Source organism: Coregonus lavaretus (genome assembly GCF_964263955.1).
Source record: "Coregonus lavaretus genome assembly, chromosome: 19".
Classification (NCBI taxonomy): Eukaryota; Metazoa; Chordata; class Actinopteri; order Salmoniformes; family Salmonidae; genus Coregonus; species Coregonus lavaretus.
Genome location: NC_140006.1, coordinates 8,082,571 through 8,098,387, shown reverse-complemented (window position 1 = coordinate 8,098,387; position 15,817 = coordinate 8,082,571). Strand labels below are relative to the sequence as shown.

General features: G+C 43.4%; 2 protein-coding genes across 2 annotated transcripts; both read left to right on the top strand.

Annotated features, from left to right (window-relative positions):
- Window positions 1-1,035: 1,035 nt before the first annotated feature.
- On the top strand, window positions 1,036-3,611 carry LOC311146926 (dynein axonemal assembly factor 6-like; the record flags this gene model as incomplete). The annotated part of the gene is made up of 4 exons (XM_084183546.1): window positions 1,036-1,070; window positions 2,867-2,929; window positions 3,138-3,188; window positions 3,482-3,611. 4 exons carry the CDS (start codon window positions 1,036-1,038, stop codon window positions 3,609-3,611), a joined length of 279 nt encoding a protein of 92 aa, XP_084039672.1.
- Window positions 3,612-5,795: 2,184 nt separating this feature from the next.
- Window positions 5,796-15,522, top strand: pip4p1a (phosphatidylinositol-4,5-bisphosphate 4-phosphatase 1a). Its single transcript, XM_084183872.1, has 7 exons — window positions 5,796-5,953; window positions 8,680-8,873; window positions 9,312-9,418; window positions 10,619-10,724; window positions 12,245-12,297; window positions 12,885-12,975; window positions 13,236-15,522. Exons 1-7 carry the CDS (start codon window positions 5,836-5,838, stop codon window positions 13,377-13,379), a joined length of 813 nt encoding a protein of 270 aa, XP_084039998.1. The 5' UTR covers window positions 5,796-5,835; the 3' UTR covers window positions 13,380-15,522.
- The last annotated feature ends 295 nt before the right edge of the window (window positions 15,523-15,817 follow it).

The following is a 15,817-nucleotide window of genomic DNA, read 5'->3' as shown; positions in this document are numbered from 1 at the left end:
ATTAATTAATACACTGTTATTTCAAATAATTAAGTATTGACAATTCTTAGTCAGGAAAGAGGATGTTCAGCCAGGTAAGATACTGGAATGTTCAGAGACATAGAAAGAGAAGCATGTTTTGGAACATTCTGGAACATTCAGAGAAATAGAAGCATGTCATGTTTTGGCTGAATGGGGGAGTCAATGTATAAAAAGGAAAGATGTATTACAGATAATGTGATAGAGTGTGATAGAAGAGAACATGTATGTTTTTCACTTTAACATGTATAAAGGAATAGATTGAAATTGTATCCCTAAATCTCTGTATCTAAAAAAACAAAATAAGGATTGTTTTAAAATATATATAGAAGTCTACGTTAAGAATGGATGACATTAAAACAACTGCCGTTTTGTGATTCATTTAGCTGTACAATCATTACTGTGTTCAATTAAATGTTCACATCACAAGTACTGTAGCTTATCACTGACCCCATCCCAATAGGGTGAGTAGTGGAAGTATTAATCCAACAAGCTTTGAGAAAAAACCAAGCATTTGCTCTCTTGGGAATGTTTCAATGCGCTTTCACATAGAATGTAAGTAGCACAATTAAATATTTTCTTTCGATAGCCTCATAGGATTTAAGCACAACAGTGTCCTGCTCAGCTCAGCTCAGCCCAGCCTCCTGCTTCTGCTGCGGTGTACATATGTGAGCGTTTTTAATATAGAAAAATTACATCTATAAGAATTAATAAACTATATTCCACACCAACTTTCTTCATCTTTGCCCCTCACTTTTATCAATGTGGTCATTATTGCACTTTGCACTGTTAATCCTTGGGGGTACACTGTTTCACTGAACAATTTCACTTCTATCTCTCAATCCATTTGTCCAACAATTTGTTTTGTGTGAGACAATCTGGGTTAGATAGAGTCTATTGGCAATACTTGACAAATCAGAAGTTGCCAGTTCACTCAATGTAGCACAGCATCTGTGAGAAGAGACTAGTGTACCAGTTCACCAATCCCTAGGATGAAATCCCTATCTTGTCCTCACGATGGCACTGAAGAGCTCAGGCCTGTTGGCTGGACAGTGAGGGGTCCCCGCTGTTTCCTAGGCAACAGGTCATGCTCAGGGAGATGGTAATCACTAGTTACCTTAGCAACAAAGGCATTATGTTAAAACCCAACCTATTCTACAATTTATATTCTTAAAATATGATTTTAAACCTAACCCTAACCACACTGCTAACCTTATGCCTCATCCTCGTCCACGCAAGACGAGGATGATGAAGATGATTGTAAGGTAAGGCATTGCTAACATTCATCATTGAGATAAGCTGCACTTCTTTTGTGTAAACACACTTGCTAATAAAACTTTTTTGGCAAACAAACATAACGTTACAACTTCTCCAGTTGAGTTAGCTAGATAGCTAAAACCATAGAGATCCTATTCAATTACTAGAGGGGCTATGTCATAAACCCTCAGTTCCAGAATGCGGTGAAAATAGCAGCCATTTGGAGAAATCCAAAACCAGTCTAATTGGATGAATGGCAGGAGAGGCATAGGTGATGCATTTCCTGATTTCACTTATGCAGGAAAATGAAAGTAAGTGTCACGAATTCAGCCGAGGCTGCCCCTCCTCCTTGCTCGGGCATGCTTCGGCGTTCGGCGTCACCGGAGTACTAGCTGCTACCGATCCATGTTTCTATGTTCTACTTGTTTTGTCTGTATCGGTCTCACCTGTTTCCCATCATGTAGTGATGTCTTCCCTATTTAACCCTCTGGCTCACACTGTGTGTTGTGCGTGTTTGTCCATGTTTTTGGTTGTCGTATGTGAGCGGGTTTGTGCCTCGCTGCGTGGAGGTATGTTCATTAAGATACCTACGAGAAAACCTACGAGTAAAGTACGTTTTTCGATTAGCTCTGTGTCCTGCGCCTGACTTCGTCCTACCGCATTACACTGACGCCTTGAAAGTAAGGCATGTGATATCAGAAATTGTGTAATAGAAATATTGTCAATCTAATAAAAAGACAAACATAATATTGTCATATCCTTATACAGTTTATATAGGTTTTATGCCAATTTGCTGTATAAATAGCCTCTAGACTAGAATATATGTAAACAGACCATAAATGCCTAAATTCTTGTTGTGAGTGTTATTAGGCTGTGAGTGTTACATGAGACAATATCACTACCTGTTGCATTTACAACTTGTCTAAGTCCTATCACTGATTTCAGCCAGTGTATGGCTGTGGATTGACGGCATTGTTTGAATGGAATGTTGGTATATTGGCAGTTAATTTGAAAAATGTATGGAATGGCTGGCTAGCTAGCTAACAAACATACAGTGCATATACATTCTTCAAATTCATTGTTTTACACAGTATCTTATCACAGCACTCGCAAACAACGGTTGACCAACTCCCTTACCAAAATGGCTTAGCTGAGTCAGGACAAAAAGTCCCTTCATATCAGGGCAATAACAACCTTTTAAGTGACAAAAAGGCACCCTATTCCCTATAGGGCACTACTTTTGACCGGAACCCATAGGGCTCTGATCAAAGTAGTGCACTACATAGGGACCAGGGTGCCATTTGGGACGCAAACATTCATAACAAGCAGTGTATGCTGTAGGTATAACAGCCTATGCAAAGAAGGACAGTAAAGCCATCTGGAGTGAGGCTTAGGGGTTAAGGTTACAATTATGGTAAGAATTAGGGTGAGGGAAAATATCATTTTGAATGGAAATCAATTTTAGGTCCCCACAAGGATAGTAAAACACATATTGTGTGTGTGTGTGTGCATGCATGCCATGCGTGTTGATATGAGTGATAATGTGCTATAATGATTATTACTGAGTCAGATTGTTTGTGTTGTTGTTCAGGTATGACATAGTGTTGAAGCAGAGTGTTGGGACAGAGGACATGTTTCTTGGGATGACCAGAAAGTAGCTACTATAGCGGCCAACTCTAATGCAATTTATCTTCTTGAATCTATTACTTGACTTACTTGACTTACTCATAAGGAACATAAGCAATTGACGAATGGAATGTCCTCCATCACGGTTCAGGGAAAAAATGTATTACACCCATCTGAAATTCTAGTGCAGAAATATATTAACTTTTTCCCTGCCAGACACCAAAGCAACAGATATAGTCCTGGATGGATGTGAAGGAGAAATTCCTTGATCTGCGAACACCAAACTTCTAAGTTGCTTGCCTGTCATCCTTCTGCAAAGAGTTCCAGGTTATCAATCCACTGCCAGAAAACGCTTTGCCACGATTTGCTGACCTCCTCTCGTGTTTTATCTCTATCTAAAAGTGTTTTATCTCTATCTAAAACATCTGTCATCTCAGCCATGACTGAAAATCCCCTCTTTATCTCTCCCTTTCTCTGTCTGTCTGTCGGTCTCTGTCTGACTGTCTGTTTGACACACACACAATTTCTCTGTCTCGCTCTTTTTTCCCCTCTCATTAAATCCTTACTTATCTCTTGACAGTAAACTGGGCCTACACCTTCCGCACCCAGTACACAGTCAGGAGGAAAAAGCCCAGTTCTACAATGAAAGACAGGAGCTGGAGGTCACGCTACCCATGAACAGCTTCATGGACCAAAGCAACCTGCAATGAATGACAGTTAGGATGAAATAGCCAATATTATACAAACTGCACTACAACACTTTTTCTGCAATTCCACCAAAGGACATTGCACCAGTGCTTGGCCTAAAGACGCAGGCTTTTGTTACCAATGCATGTAACAGGCTTGAGTTGAGAGGGGTAGGTAGGAATGTGCACAGGTGAGTGCAGAGCCTCCATCTTCTGTTATGAAGCAGAAAAGATGGGTATTGTCATTACTGACACTATGGATTAGAGTTCCATCGGTTTCATTATAAAGTCTGAACATTGACTCTGTTTATGGAATATACGCTCAAAAAAATAAAGGGAACACTAAAATAACACATCCTAGATCTGAATGAATGAAATAATCTTATTAAATACTTTTTTCTTTACATAGTTGAATGTGCTGACAACAAAATCACACAAAAATTATCAATGGAAATCAAATGTGTCAACCCATGGAGGTCTGGATTTGGAGTCACCCTCAAAATTAAAGTTGAAAACCACACTACAGGCTGATCCAACTTTGATGTAATGTCCTTAAAACAAGTCAAAATGAGGCTCAGTAGTGTGTGTGGCCTCCACGTGCCTGTATGACCTCCCTACAACACCTGGGCATGCTCCTGATGAGGTGGCGGATGGTCTCCTGAGGGATCTCCTCCCAGACCTGGACTAAAGCATCCGCCAACTCCTGGACAGTCTGTGGTGCAACGTGGCGTTGGTAGATGGAGCGAGACATGATGTCCCAGATGTGCTCAATTGGATTCAGGTCTGGGGAACGGGCGGGCTAGTCCATAGCATCAATGCCTTCCTCTTGCAGGAACTGCTGACACACTCCAGCCACATGAGGTCTAGCATTGTCTTGCATTAGGAGGAACCCAGGGCCAACCGCACCAGCATATGATCTCACAAGGGGTCTGAGGATCTCATCTCGGTACCTAATGGCAGTCAGGCTACCTCTGGCGAGCACATGGAGGGCTGTGCGGCCCCCCAAAGAAATGCCACCCCACACCATGACTGACCCACCGCCAAACCGGTCATGCTGGAGGATGTTGCAGGCAGCAGAACGTTCTCCACGGCGTCTCCAGACTCTGTCACGTCTGTCACGTGCTCAGTGTGAACCTGCTTTCATCTGTGAAGAGCACAGGGCGCCAGTGGCGAATTTGCCAATCTTGGTGTTCTCTGGCAAATGCCAAACGTCCTGCACGGTGTTGGGCTGTAAGTACAACCCCCACCTGTTGACGTCGGGCCCTCATACCACCCTCATGGAGTCTGTTTCTGACCGTTTGAGCAGACACATGCACATTTGTGGCCTGCTGGAGGTCATTTTGCAGGGCTCTGGCAGTGCTCCTCCTGCTCCTCCTTGCACAAAGGCGGAGGTAGCAGTCCTGCTGCTGGGTTGTTGCCCTCCTATGGCCTCCTCCACGTCTCCTGATGTACTGGCCTGTCTCCTGGTAGCGCCTCCATGCTCTGGACACTACGCTGACAGACACAGCAAACCTTCTTGCCACAGCTCGCATTGATGTGCCATCCTGGATGAGCTGCACTACCTGAGCCACTTGTGTGGGTTGTAGACTCCGTCTCATGCTACCACTAGAGTGAAAGCACCGCCAGCATTCAAAAGTGACCAAAACATCAGCCAGGAAGCATAGGAACTGAGAAGTGGTCTGTGGTCACCACCTGCAAAACCAGTCCTTTATTGGGGGTGTCTTGCTAATTGCCTATAATTTCCACCTGTTGTCTATTCCATTTGCACAACAGCATGTGACATTTATTGTCAATCAGTGTTGCTTCCTAAGTGGACAGTTTGATTTCACAGAAGTGTGATTGACTTGGAGTTACATTGTGTTGTTTAAGTGTTCCCTTTATTTTTTTGAGCAGTGTATTTGTTCTGTTACATGGACTATTGGTTGCATTTCAAGAAATACAATTATTCAACCTGTGTTACACTCATGTATTTGGGGTTTATTCTCCTCATTGTGCTACATTTACCAACACCCTCTTTGCTATAGCTTACCATTATTTTTGATATTATGCAATATTGTTTTATTATAGGTAGTTGTGGCCGTGGGCTGTGTTGACCAATTATTATGAGGGAGTGTATGGTCCGACAGAGTCGCAGTAGTGAACGCATGATCATGTGACGCATACGTTACTTTTCCGGCACAATCCCGGGCGCAACGGCTCCAGATCATTGCTTTACACGGTCCTACTCCCCCCACGCCTCGCTTTCGGTATGGCGGACGGCGAGAGGTCCCCGCTACTAGCAGATCTCGGAGATGGTGTTCTTGGGGGTGGTAACGGCGGAGTGTCACCTGGCTCCGCTCCCTATGGTTTACCAAATAAGCCACAAAGTGAGTATACATGGATGTTCTCCCACCTAGCCAAGGCAATCAGCTAGCTAGCTAGCTAGCTGACAAAACATCGGTTCCTATGATTTCCAGATAGCCAAGAGCACAATTTGCCGTCTAGGTAGGAACATGGACAGCGCGTATTCCGTAAAACATAGTAACGACGATTGTGTCTGCACTGATTCTCTGGGGAATAAGTCGTGGTTGCTAGCCAGCTAGCTGTTGATGCATGCATGCCGGTTAGTTAACTTAGTTGCCTGGCAATATTTCTCTATAACCTTTAGGCATTTTCTGCATTTGTCGTTTAGGCATCATAGTTAAACGGATGTAACTAACAAAACAGAAACACTCATTTATTGTGTTGATTTTGTGCATGGAGCTAGCTAACTAGTCTGCAGCAAGATTGCTAACTAACTAGCCTAGCTATAATCAATTTCTCAGTACAGTGAATGCAAGCTACTATATCCTGATGATCCACGTGTTATGAAATTGCTAATTCTGTGATGTGATAGTGGCCTACAGAAATAAACATTTCAGTGTAGTATTTGTACCACCATTTGAAGATCTACAGCCTGTATGTTCACTCTAGCTAACTAACGTGCTAATCTCGTTTGTGGCGTGCACACGAAGCACCTGATATGATTGGCACCGCTCTGGGCCATTCAGGAAGCTTATAATTACTGCAAGATAAGACGTCGACCAATTACGGTCTCCTGGGGAGGGGCTACTACTGTAACTACGGAAATATCAGAACAGTGACATGAGTTGGGGGGTAACACAGGTGATTGTTCACGTCATAATAACTTACATTCTTGTGTCTTTGAAATTATACAGTGGTAATTGCATATTTCCGTGATTAATACAGATAAGCCCCTGCAGTCCTTTTATAAAGCTCCTTTTCTGTTGGAACTCAAATCTCATTCTTGTTAATCCTCATTTAAAATGTAAAAAAACTGAACAGTACTTTCTGTGTTTAACCCTTTCTTGGTTCAGTGCACTACTTACTCTCTGTATATTAGTCTGTCAGTCAGTCAATCTGCAAATCTGTGGCTAAAACCCCCCAGATATATGCAATAACTCAATGTTATCAAAAGCAAAAGAGCTGATAAAAAAACAGCAATTAAAAATAACTAAATAAACACAGCAAAAAAAGAAACGTCCTCTCACTGTCAACTGCGTTTATTTTCAGCAAACTTAACATGTGTAAATATTTGTAGGAACAATCAGTATCTGGTGTGGCCACCAGCTGCATGAAGTACTGCAGTGCATCTCCTCCTCATGGACTGCACCAGATTTGCCAGTTCTTGCTGTGAGATGTTACCCCACTCTTCCACCAAGGCACCTGCAAGTTCCCGGACATTTCTGGGGGGAATGGCCCTAGCCCTCACCCTCCGAACCAACAGGTCCCAGACGTGCTCAATGGGATTGAGATCCGGGCTCTTCGCTGGCCATGGCAGAACTGACATTCCTGTCTTGCAGGAAATCACGCACAGAACGAGCAGTATGGCTGGTGGCATTGTCATGCTGGAGGGTCATGTCAGGATGAGCCTGCAGGAAGGGTACCACATGAGGGAGGAGGATATATTCCCAGTAATGCACAGCGTTGAGATTGCCTGCAATGACAACAAGCTCAGTCCGATGATGCTGTGACACACCGCCCCAGACCATGACGGACCCTCCACCTACAAATCGATCCCGCTCCAGAGTACATGCCTCGGTGTCACGCTCATTCTTTCGACGATAAACGTGAATCCAACCATCACCTCTGGTGAGACAAAACCGCAACTCGTTAGTGAAGAGCACTTTTTGCCAGTCCTGTCTGGTCCAGCGACGGTGGGTTTGTGCCCATAGGCGACGTTGTTGCCGGTGATGTCTGGTGAGGACCTGCCTTACAACAGGCCTACAAGCCCTCAGTCCAGCCTCTCTCAGCCTATTGCGGACAGTCTGAGCACTGATGGAGGGATTGTGCGTTCCTGGTGTAACTCAGGCAGTTGTTGTTGCCATCCTGTACCTGTCCTGCAGGTGTGAGGATCGGATGTACCGATCCTGTGCAGGTGTTGTTACACGTGGTCTGCCACTGCGAGGACGATCAGCTGTCCGTCCTGTCTCCCTGTAGCGCTGTCTTAGGCATCTCACAGTACGGACATTGCAATTTATTGCCCTGGCCACATCTGCAGTCCTCATGCCTCCTTGCAGCATGCCTAAGGCACGTTCACGCAGATGAGCAGGGACCCTGGGCAACTTTCTTTTGGTGTTTTTTGGAGTCAGTAGAAAGGCCTCTTGTTTGTCCTATTGCCTACTGTCTGTAAGCTGTTAGTGTCTTAACGACCGTTCCACAGGTGCATGTTCATTAATTGTTTATGGTTCATTGAACAAGCATGGGAAACGGTGTTTAAACCCTTTACAATGAAGATCTGTGAAGTTATTTGGATTTTTACGAATTATCTTTGAAAGACAGGGTCCTGAAAAAGGGACGTTTCTTTTTTTGCTGATTTGATGTACAAATGTATAGGAGCTCTGTACTTAGGCTGCTACTAGGGCGCCATGGCAAGTAATAGCACTGACTTCGCTGATAGTTGCTTAATTGAATAACTTTCTATGATATGTGGTCTCTTTCCTACCTTAGTTGAATACACTGATTGTAAATCACTCTGAATAAGAGTGTCTGCTAAATGACCAAAATGTTAATGTTCCCTCCTCCCCCCCCCAATCCACTCTCTGTATTTCAGGCTTTCCTCCCTTCCCCAGCCCCACCCAGCCCTCAGTGCTTATGGGGGAGGACCCTCCTCCGTACTCCCCCCTCACCTCCCCAGAGAGCGGCAGCGCGCCAGGCATCAGCTGTAGGGTGTGTCAGAGCCTCATCAGCGTGGAGGGGAAGATCCACCAGCATGTGGTCAAGTGTGGGATCTGCAACGAGGCTACGGTGGGTGACACACACACATCTATCTGTAGTGTCGTCACATCTATAGACATAGTCATATCATTTGTATACAGTGGGCACGCTGGGTGGGTGACCTACTATTCACATAAACCTGCATGTTGGGGTTAATTCCATTTCAATTCAGGAAGTAATCTGACATTCGAATATACCTCATTGCTTCTCTATGTTAATTTTTGGATTTGGAATTTCAGTTTACTTCCTGAATTGACCCTAGGTTGAAGAAAAAAAGGTTAGGACAAGTTATAATTCCATGTGGAAGCTTTTTCGAAAATAAATACATTCATGGGACCAGCACCGTTGCTAACTAGCATTTTCACGGTTGATTTAATTGGAATGGAATTGACCCCGAACCTTCTTGTTCAACGTGTTCACCCTTCTGTGTCCCTCTCCTTCTCCTCTTGTCTCTGTCTCCCTCTGTAGCCCATCAAGAATGCGCCAGCAGGGAAGAAGTATGTCCGCTGCCCCTGTAACTGTCTGCTCATCTGCAAAGTCACCTCCCAGAGGATCGCCTGTCCCCGGCCCTACTGGTAAGAGAGAGAGGGGGCCGAGAGAAGGAGTGTGTGAAAGAGAGACTGGATGCATCCCAATTGGCACCATATTTACAATTTAGAGCACTACGTTTGACCAGATGGGCCTTGGTCGTAGTGCACTAGATGGGGAATTAAGTAATACACTATAGGGAAATAGGCTGCCATTTGGGATGTAGCCACATCATCAAAGCAGGAGGGAGGCAGACAACAAGGGTTATAGGATAAATTAATTCCCTCCCTTCATAAAACAATATTACATGGCAGAAGCAGTGTCTCAGGGCATACATATACAAGTGTGATTACTGTGAACTAGGACAATGTAGGACATTAATTACAACAGGCCCCCCAATGTGTTTTCCTGTGTAACTAAGTTTTCAAGATATATAACTTTCAAACTACAGAAAAACTGCCTGTATGATGCATTTTGTTATGCTGCGTTTTGCATCATATGATGCAAAATGCCTCATACCGGCTGTATTTCTGTATTTTGAAAGTTATGTATCTTGAAAACTTGATTGCTGACATGCAAAGCATTTTGGGACTATATCAACAATGGACTATTTTATTAAACAAATACCAAAAGATAGTTACTGGGTGGAGTTTTCCTTTAAGGGCTGCATTAGGCTAACCCAGTGCATAGATAAGGTAGTTGACTTGTATGGAACTTACGCTTGGTTGCATTTAAACCTAGCTAAGAATACTGACTTGTAGACTGAACAGTGAGTTATGTGGTTGCTGTTTTGTCTTCCTGGCACTGATTCTGCTGATAGCAGCTATTTTGAATAAGGGTCTACTTGCGGTGACTGTGATGTGAGGTTGTTTTCCCTTCTAAACATGAATGCACTAACTGTAAGTAACTCTGGAAAAGAGCGTCTGCTAAAATAACTTAAACATTTTTTTAAATGTAGTTGACCGGAATGGTTACACTCTGTTACAATTCAATCTAGGATACTGACTTGTAGACTGACCAGTGAGTTCTGTGGTTGTGTTCCCCCAGTATACTGACTTGTAGACTGACCAGTGAGTTCTGTGGTTGTGTTCCCCCAGTATACTGACTTGTAGACTGACCAGTGAGTTCTGTGGTTGTGTTCCCCCAGTATACTGACTTGTAGACTGACCAGTGAGTTCTGTGGTTGTGTTCCCCCAGTATACTTACTTGTAGACTGACCAGTGAGTTCTGTGGTTGTGTCCCCCCAGTAAGAGGATAATAAACCTGGGTCCAGTCCACCCTGGTCCAGCCAGCCCTGACCCCCAGCCGTCCGGAGCTCGGGTCTCCTGTGGACACTGCAGCAACACTTTCCTGGTACAACCCTTCCTGCACCTCTCTCAAAGCCATTATATACAGTAGGCTGCATCCCAAGTGGCATCTTATTCCTGCCAAAGGGCACCAGGGCCCAAATGTTTGATTGTGTCTATAGGTAAATGAGGTGTGTGGTTAAGATTTGGAAACATAGTCCAGTGTCCAAAGGCTTATTGGGTTAATAGGTAATCAAATTAGTGTAACAATTTTCCAGATTCCCGTTAAAATAAGTAAGGGTTGCAAAAATAACCCTATTAATCAACAAAACAAAAATGCAAGTTCTCCAAGAATCAATCATTTAGTGTTATTTACACGAGTGCAACATACTATTTGCTTAGTATTAATTACTCTTACATGAACAACAACATACACCGGCCAGTTTATTTGCCTCCAGAACAGCCTGAATTCTTTGGGCATGGATTCTACAAGTCGTGAAACATTCCACAGGGATGTTGGTCTATGCTGACGTGATGGCATCACGCAGTTGCTGCAGATTGGACAGCGGTACACCACCGCCACCAGCCTGTACCGTTGACACCAGGCAGGATGGTACCATGAACTCATGCTGCTTACACCAAATCCTGACTGCCATCAGCATGACGCAACAGGAACCGGGATTCGTCGGACCAGTCAATGTTTTTCCACTCTTCAACTGTCCAGTGTTGGTGATCGCGTGCCCACTGGAGCCGCTTCTTGTTGTTTTTAGCTGATAGGAGTGGAACCCGGTGTGGTCGTCTGCTGCAATAGCCCATCCGTGACAAGGATCGACGAGTTGTGCGTTCCGAGATGCCGTTCTGCACACCACTGTTGTACTGCACTGTTATTTGTTTGTTTGTGGCCCGCCTGTTAGCTTGAACGGTTCTTGCCATTCTACTTCGACCTCTCAACAAGCTATTTTCACCCACAGGACTGCCGCTGACTGGATGTTTTTTGTTTGTCGGACAATTCTCAGGAACCCATAGACACTGTCGTGAGTGAAAAGCCCAGGAGGGCGGCAGTTTCTGAGATACTGGATCCGGCGTGCCTGGCACCGACGATCATATCACGCTCAAAGGAGTTTATGTCACTAGTTTTGCCCATTCTAACGTTCAATCAAACAGTAACTGAATGCCTCTGTCTGCCTGCTTAATATGGCAAGCCACAGCCATGTGACTCACTGTCTGTGGGAGCGATCCATTTTCGTGAACGGGGTGGTGTACCTAATAAACTGGCCGGTTAGTGTATGTACAATTAATTAAACAGAAACTATTACCACATTCAGAACCACAGACAAGTTAATGTTATATGTTTGAATATGCAGGTAGTGTGTATGTATTCTCTTCACTGACTGTTTCCTCTCACCCTGACAGCATCCAAATGGTACCCTACTCCCTATTTAGTGCACTACTTTTGAGTAGAGCCCATATACAGCTCTGGTCAAAAGTAGTGCACTATTTAAAAAGAATGCACTATTTAGGGAATAAGGTGCCATTTGGGACGCATACTCTATCATATTGACATAAGTGTCTTGTAATATGTTTCAGTGGACAGAGTTTACTGACAGGACACTCGCCAGGTGCCCACACTGCAGGAAAGTGTGAGTATCTATCTGTCCACACGGTTCCCAGTCAATACAGAGGAGTCCATTAAAAGGGATTAAACAATATGCTCAAAATATTGTCCTCCAGTGGTGGCTGGTGGCACTTTATATCGGAGGACATGCTCATAGTTGTGGCTGGATGACTGTATCAAAGACACATGGTTTCCATACCATTCATTCCACATCAGCCATTGCTATAAGCTGTCCTCCACTCGCCAGCCTCCACTGATGTCCTTCATAGTATTCTTTTCTGAAATATGTGTCCCCTTGTGAACTGTAGGCAGTTGCTTGAACTATGTAGTGGGTCAGATTCCTATACCGTTAGCCTGTAGCATTAGTCTTCAGGATAAGCTCTTTACTGACTTGTTGTGTGCAATCTCTCAAGTCTGAGCTCAGTTACTCTTACACAACCTTTTGTTAGTATGACTTGCTTCAGCAACTAACAATTTAAACAATTTAACAATTCAAGTTCTTTTGGACAGCCGAAGCAAGTCAGACAATTCTTCTCCAGGAAAATGACCCTTTCGATTTAATGTTTACATTCCATTTCTCCCCTCTCCTTTGCCACACTCTTCGACATGCAGCTCCTCTATTGGGCAGAGGTACCCTCGAAGGCGGAGCTTGTGGTGTTTTCTACTATGCTTGCTTTTCAGCCTCTCCGCTGCTGGGCTGGTAGTGAGTACACACTCCATACTGTCCACTCTACATGACATTACTTGACAAACTAATATCGCAGATGTATCACAAACACTGCAATCTGCCACCGCCTAAGCCCCTTTATGAGCCAGGAAAAACCCTGTCGTGTGTCATCTCGTTAAGTGTTCTCTCTCCCTCTTCTATGTCTGTAGGACCCATTTCTCACCACTAACACATTGCAACCAAAAAAAAAAAAACGTGTTACATGCGCCATTTCTTTCTCTCTGTGTGTTTTGTAGGCTGGTACGTGGGTGAAGGCCCAGGACTACGGGGGTATCTATGCCTCCTGGGCCGTGCTGATCCTGTTGGTACTCCTGACCCTGGGCCGGGCTCTATACTGGGCCTGCATGCGTGTTAGTGAGCCCCTACAGAACTTCACATAGACACACACACACAGGTGTAGGTTGAAGTTGCCCCTAGATGGTGATCTTGGGTCAGTTTTGCATTTCCCCCTCTAATGGCTAAGGTTAGGATTGGGGGAAGGGAAGCTGATCCTAGATGCGTACCTAGGGGAAACTTTACCCCAAAGCCACACACACAGGGGAGAGGAGACCCATGGGGGGAGGCTTTAAAAAAATATTTATTTAACTGGAAATCAAAACAAGAAGTTCTCCTTCCCTTTAGTCTGTTCAATGTGTTTCCAAACTGGATGATGAAGAACATTTACTTGCTCCCGAAGGAGCAGTAGCTTGACTGCTACATTACTAATTAATGATGAATTTATGATATTATATATATTATAATCCTATGGCCAGTAAGGGGTTAAGTTAGTTTTAACATGTTCAACTACTGTCCCTTCCCTGTTTTAATCGTCACTCAGGCCATATCATGGCATCATGGCTCAGTTGAAGAAAGTCTTAAATTATGACGTAGCCCTCGGATAAGACGGCTACTTCGCAACACTGATTTTATGTTCTGTTTTTGGGCATTTGACATGATTGAGTTATTTGTTTTGGTAAACCCTTGAAGCATTATAGAAAGGCAAATTAAGCTCAAATGAGGCCAGTGCAAGGTGAACACCACCCAAGTTACCCTCCTTTGCCCGTCATGGTGCATAATCTGTGGGACTGTCAGTCTTTGATCCAAAGTAGCTTGGAAGCCTTAAAAGCAGTTGGAGAGAAAGATTGAACAGCCTCATCTCAATCTGACTGGACACACACAGCCCTGCTCTCGATCTCTTACACACACAGCTAATAGCTTAGATGTAAGGCTAACAGTAAGCTGTCAGTGTAACCCATAGATATGTACACTGTACTATAGTGCTTCAAAATGATGAAAGCCCTCAATGGTGCTGCCCGTGTTAAAACAGGCTTTGGGCCAAGTGTGCCCACTATCCAACTCGATGGTTGAACTACAGTACATATTTGCCTGGCTACCCATCTAACGTTTCTTCTCCACAATGAGTCTGGATTTGCTTTCCTCCCTGACCCTTTGAAAAATGCGGAAACATTTTGACCGTTCTGATTGGTCCTAGAAACCGATGGGTTGGGCCAGAGCCGGCTGATATGAATCACGTCATTTTGACATCCGCACAAATGACTTCTAGGATGGCAGGTTCAGACTGATGTATGGAGCGATCAATAGAGCAGCGGAATTAAATTGGGGATGAGTTGTCAGGCAAAATCTACCCTCCATGATCAAAATGAGTCCTTGATGACAGAGGCAGGCTGTGGTTGTTGTAGACCCTGTGCTTCAGTGGCTGTCCTTCAGGTTGGGATGGCATCCCAAATGGAACCCTATTCCCTATATAGCGGACTCCTTTTGTCCAGAGCCCGTATATGGCTCTGGTCAAAAGTAGTGCACTAAATAGGGAATAGGGTTCCATTTGGGACGCTGTCAGGGTGAGAGGAAATGGTCAGTGAAGAGACTATATACACACTACCTGCATATTCAAACGCACTCAAACTAACCATATCATATTAACTTGTCTGTGGTTCTGAATGTGGTAGTTTCTTTTATTTATTACAGATGCGTTGGTTTCTGTTTAATTAATTGTACATATTTGTTGTTCATGTGAGAGTAATTATTACTAAGCAGATTATGTTGCACTCGTGTGCATAACACTAAATGATTGATTCTTGGATAACTGTTATTTTTGTTTTGTTGATTAATAGGATTATTTTTGCAACTCTTACTTATTTGAATGGAATCTGGAAAGTTGTTACACTGATTTGATTACCAACTAACCCATTAAGCCTCTGGAACCAGGACTATGTGTCCAAATCTTAAATCACACACACTCCATTTACATAGACACAATAAACATTTTTAACCACAAACCACATTTTCCACGTTAATGGCATAATTTTACACACACACACACAGCTCTTGGAGATGGTTACCCTGCTTGACAGAACTGTTACAGTAGCAGTGAGTTATTTGAAAATATGTTATTATAATTATCATGTTTTAATCATGATATTATGTACAATATTGATCATGTTAATGATACCAATGATCAAGAACCTGGCTGATGATGCTCTTTTCAGAGTTTGTTTACACACAATAAAGACATGTATGAAAATATCAGAATGCTTTTTAGGCTGTTTTGTGTTTATTTGTTATTGCTTTTAAGACAGTTTACAACATCTCAATAACAATACAATAATCAAAACCAAACATAACAAGACAAAACAAGTAGTTCAGATACTCAGACACATTCACAGGTTGTTATACTTGGTGTCAGTTGGGTCATTTCATGAAAAGAGTGCCTTTTGAATCCCGTTTATATTTTAAGTAGAAATTGTGCACCAATATTTCATTTTAATAGCCTGTTATATTAATAATAATAATAATATGCCATTTAGCAGACACTTTTATC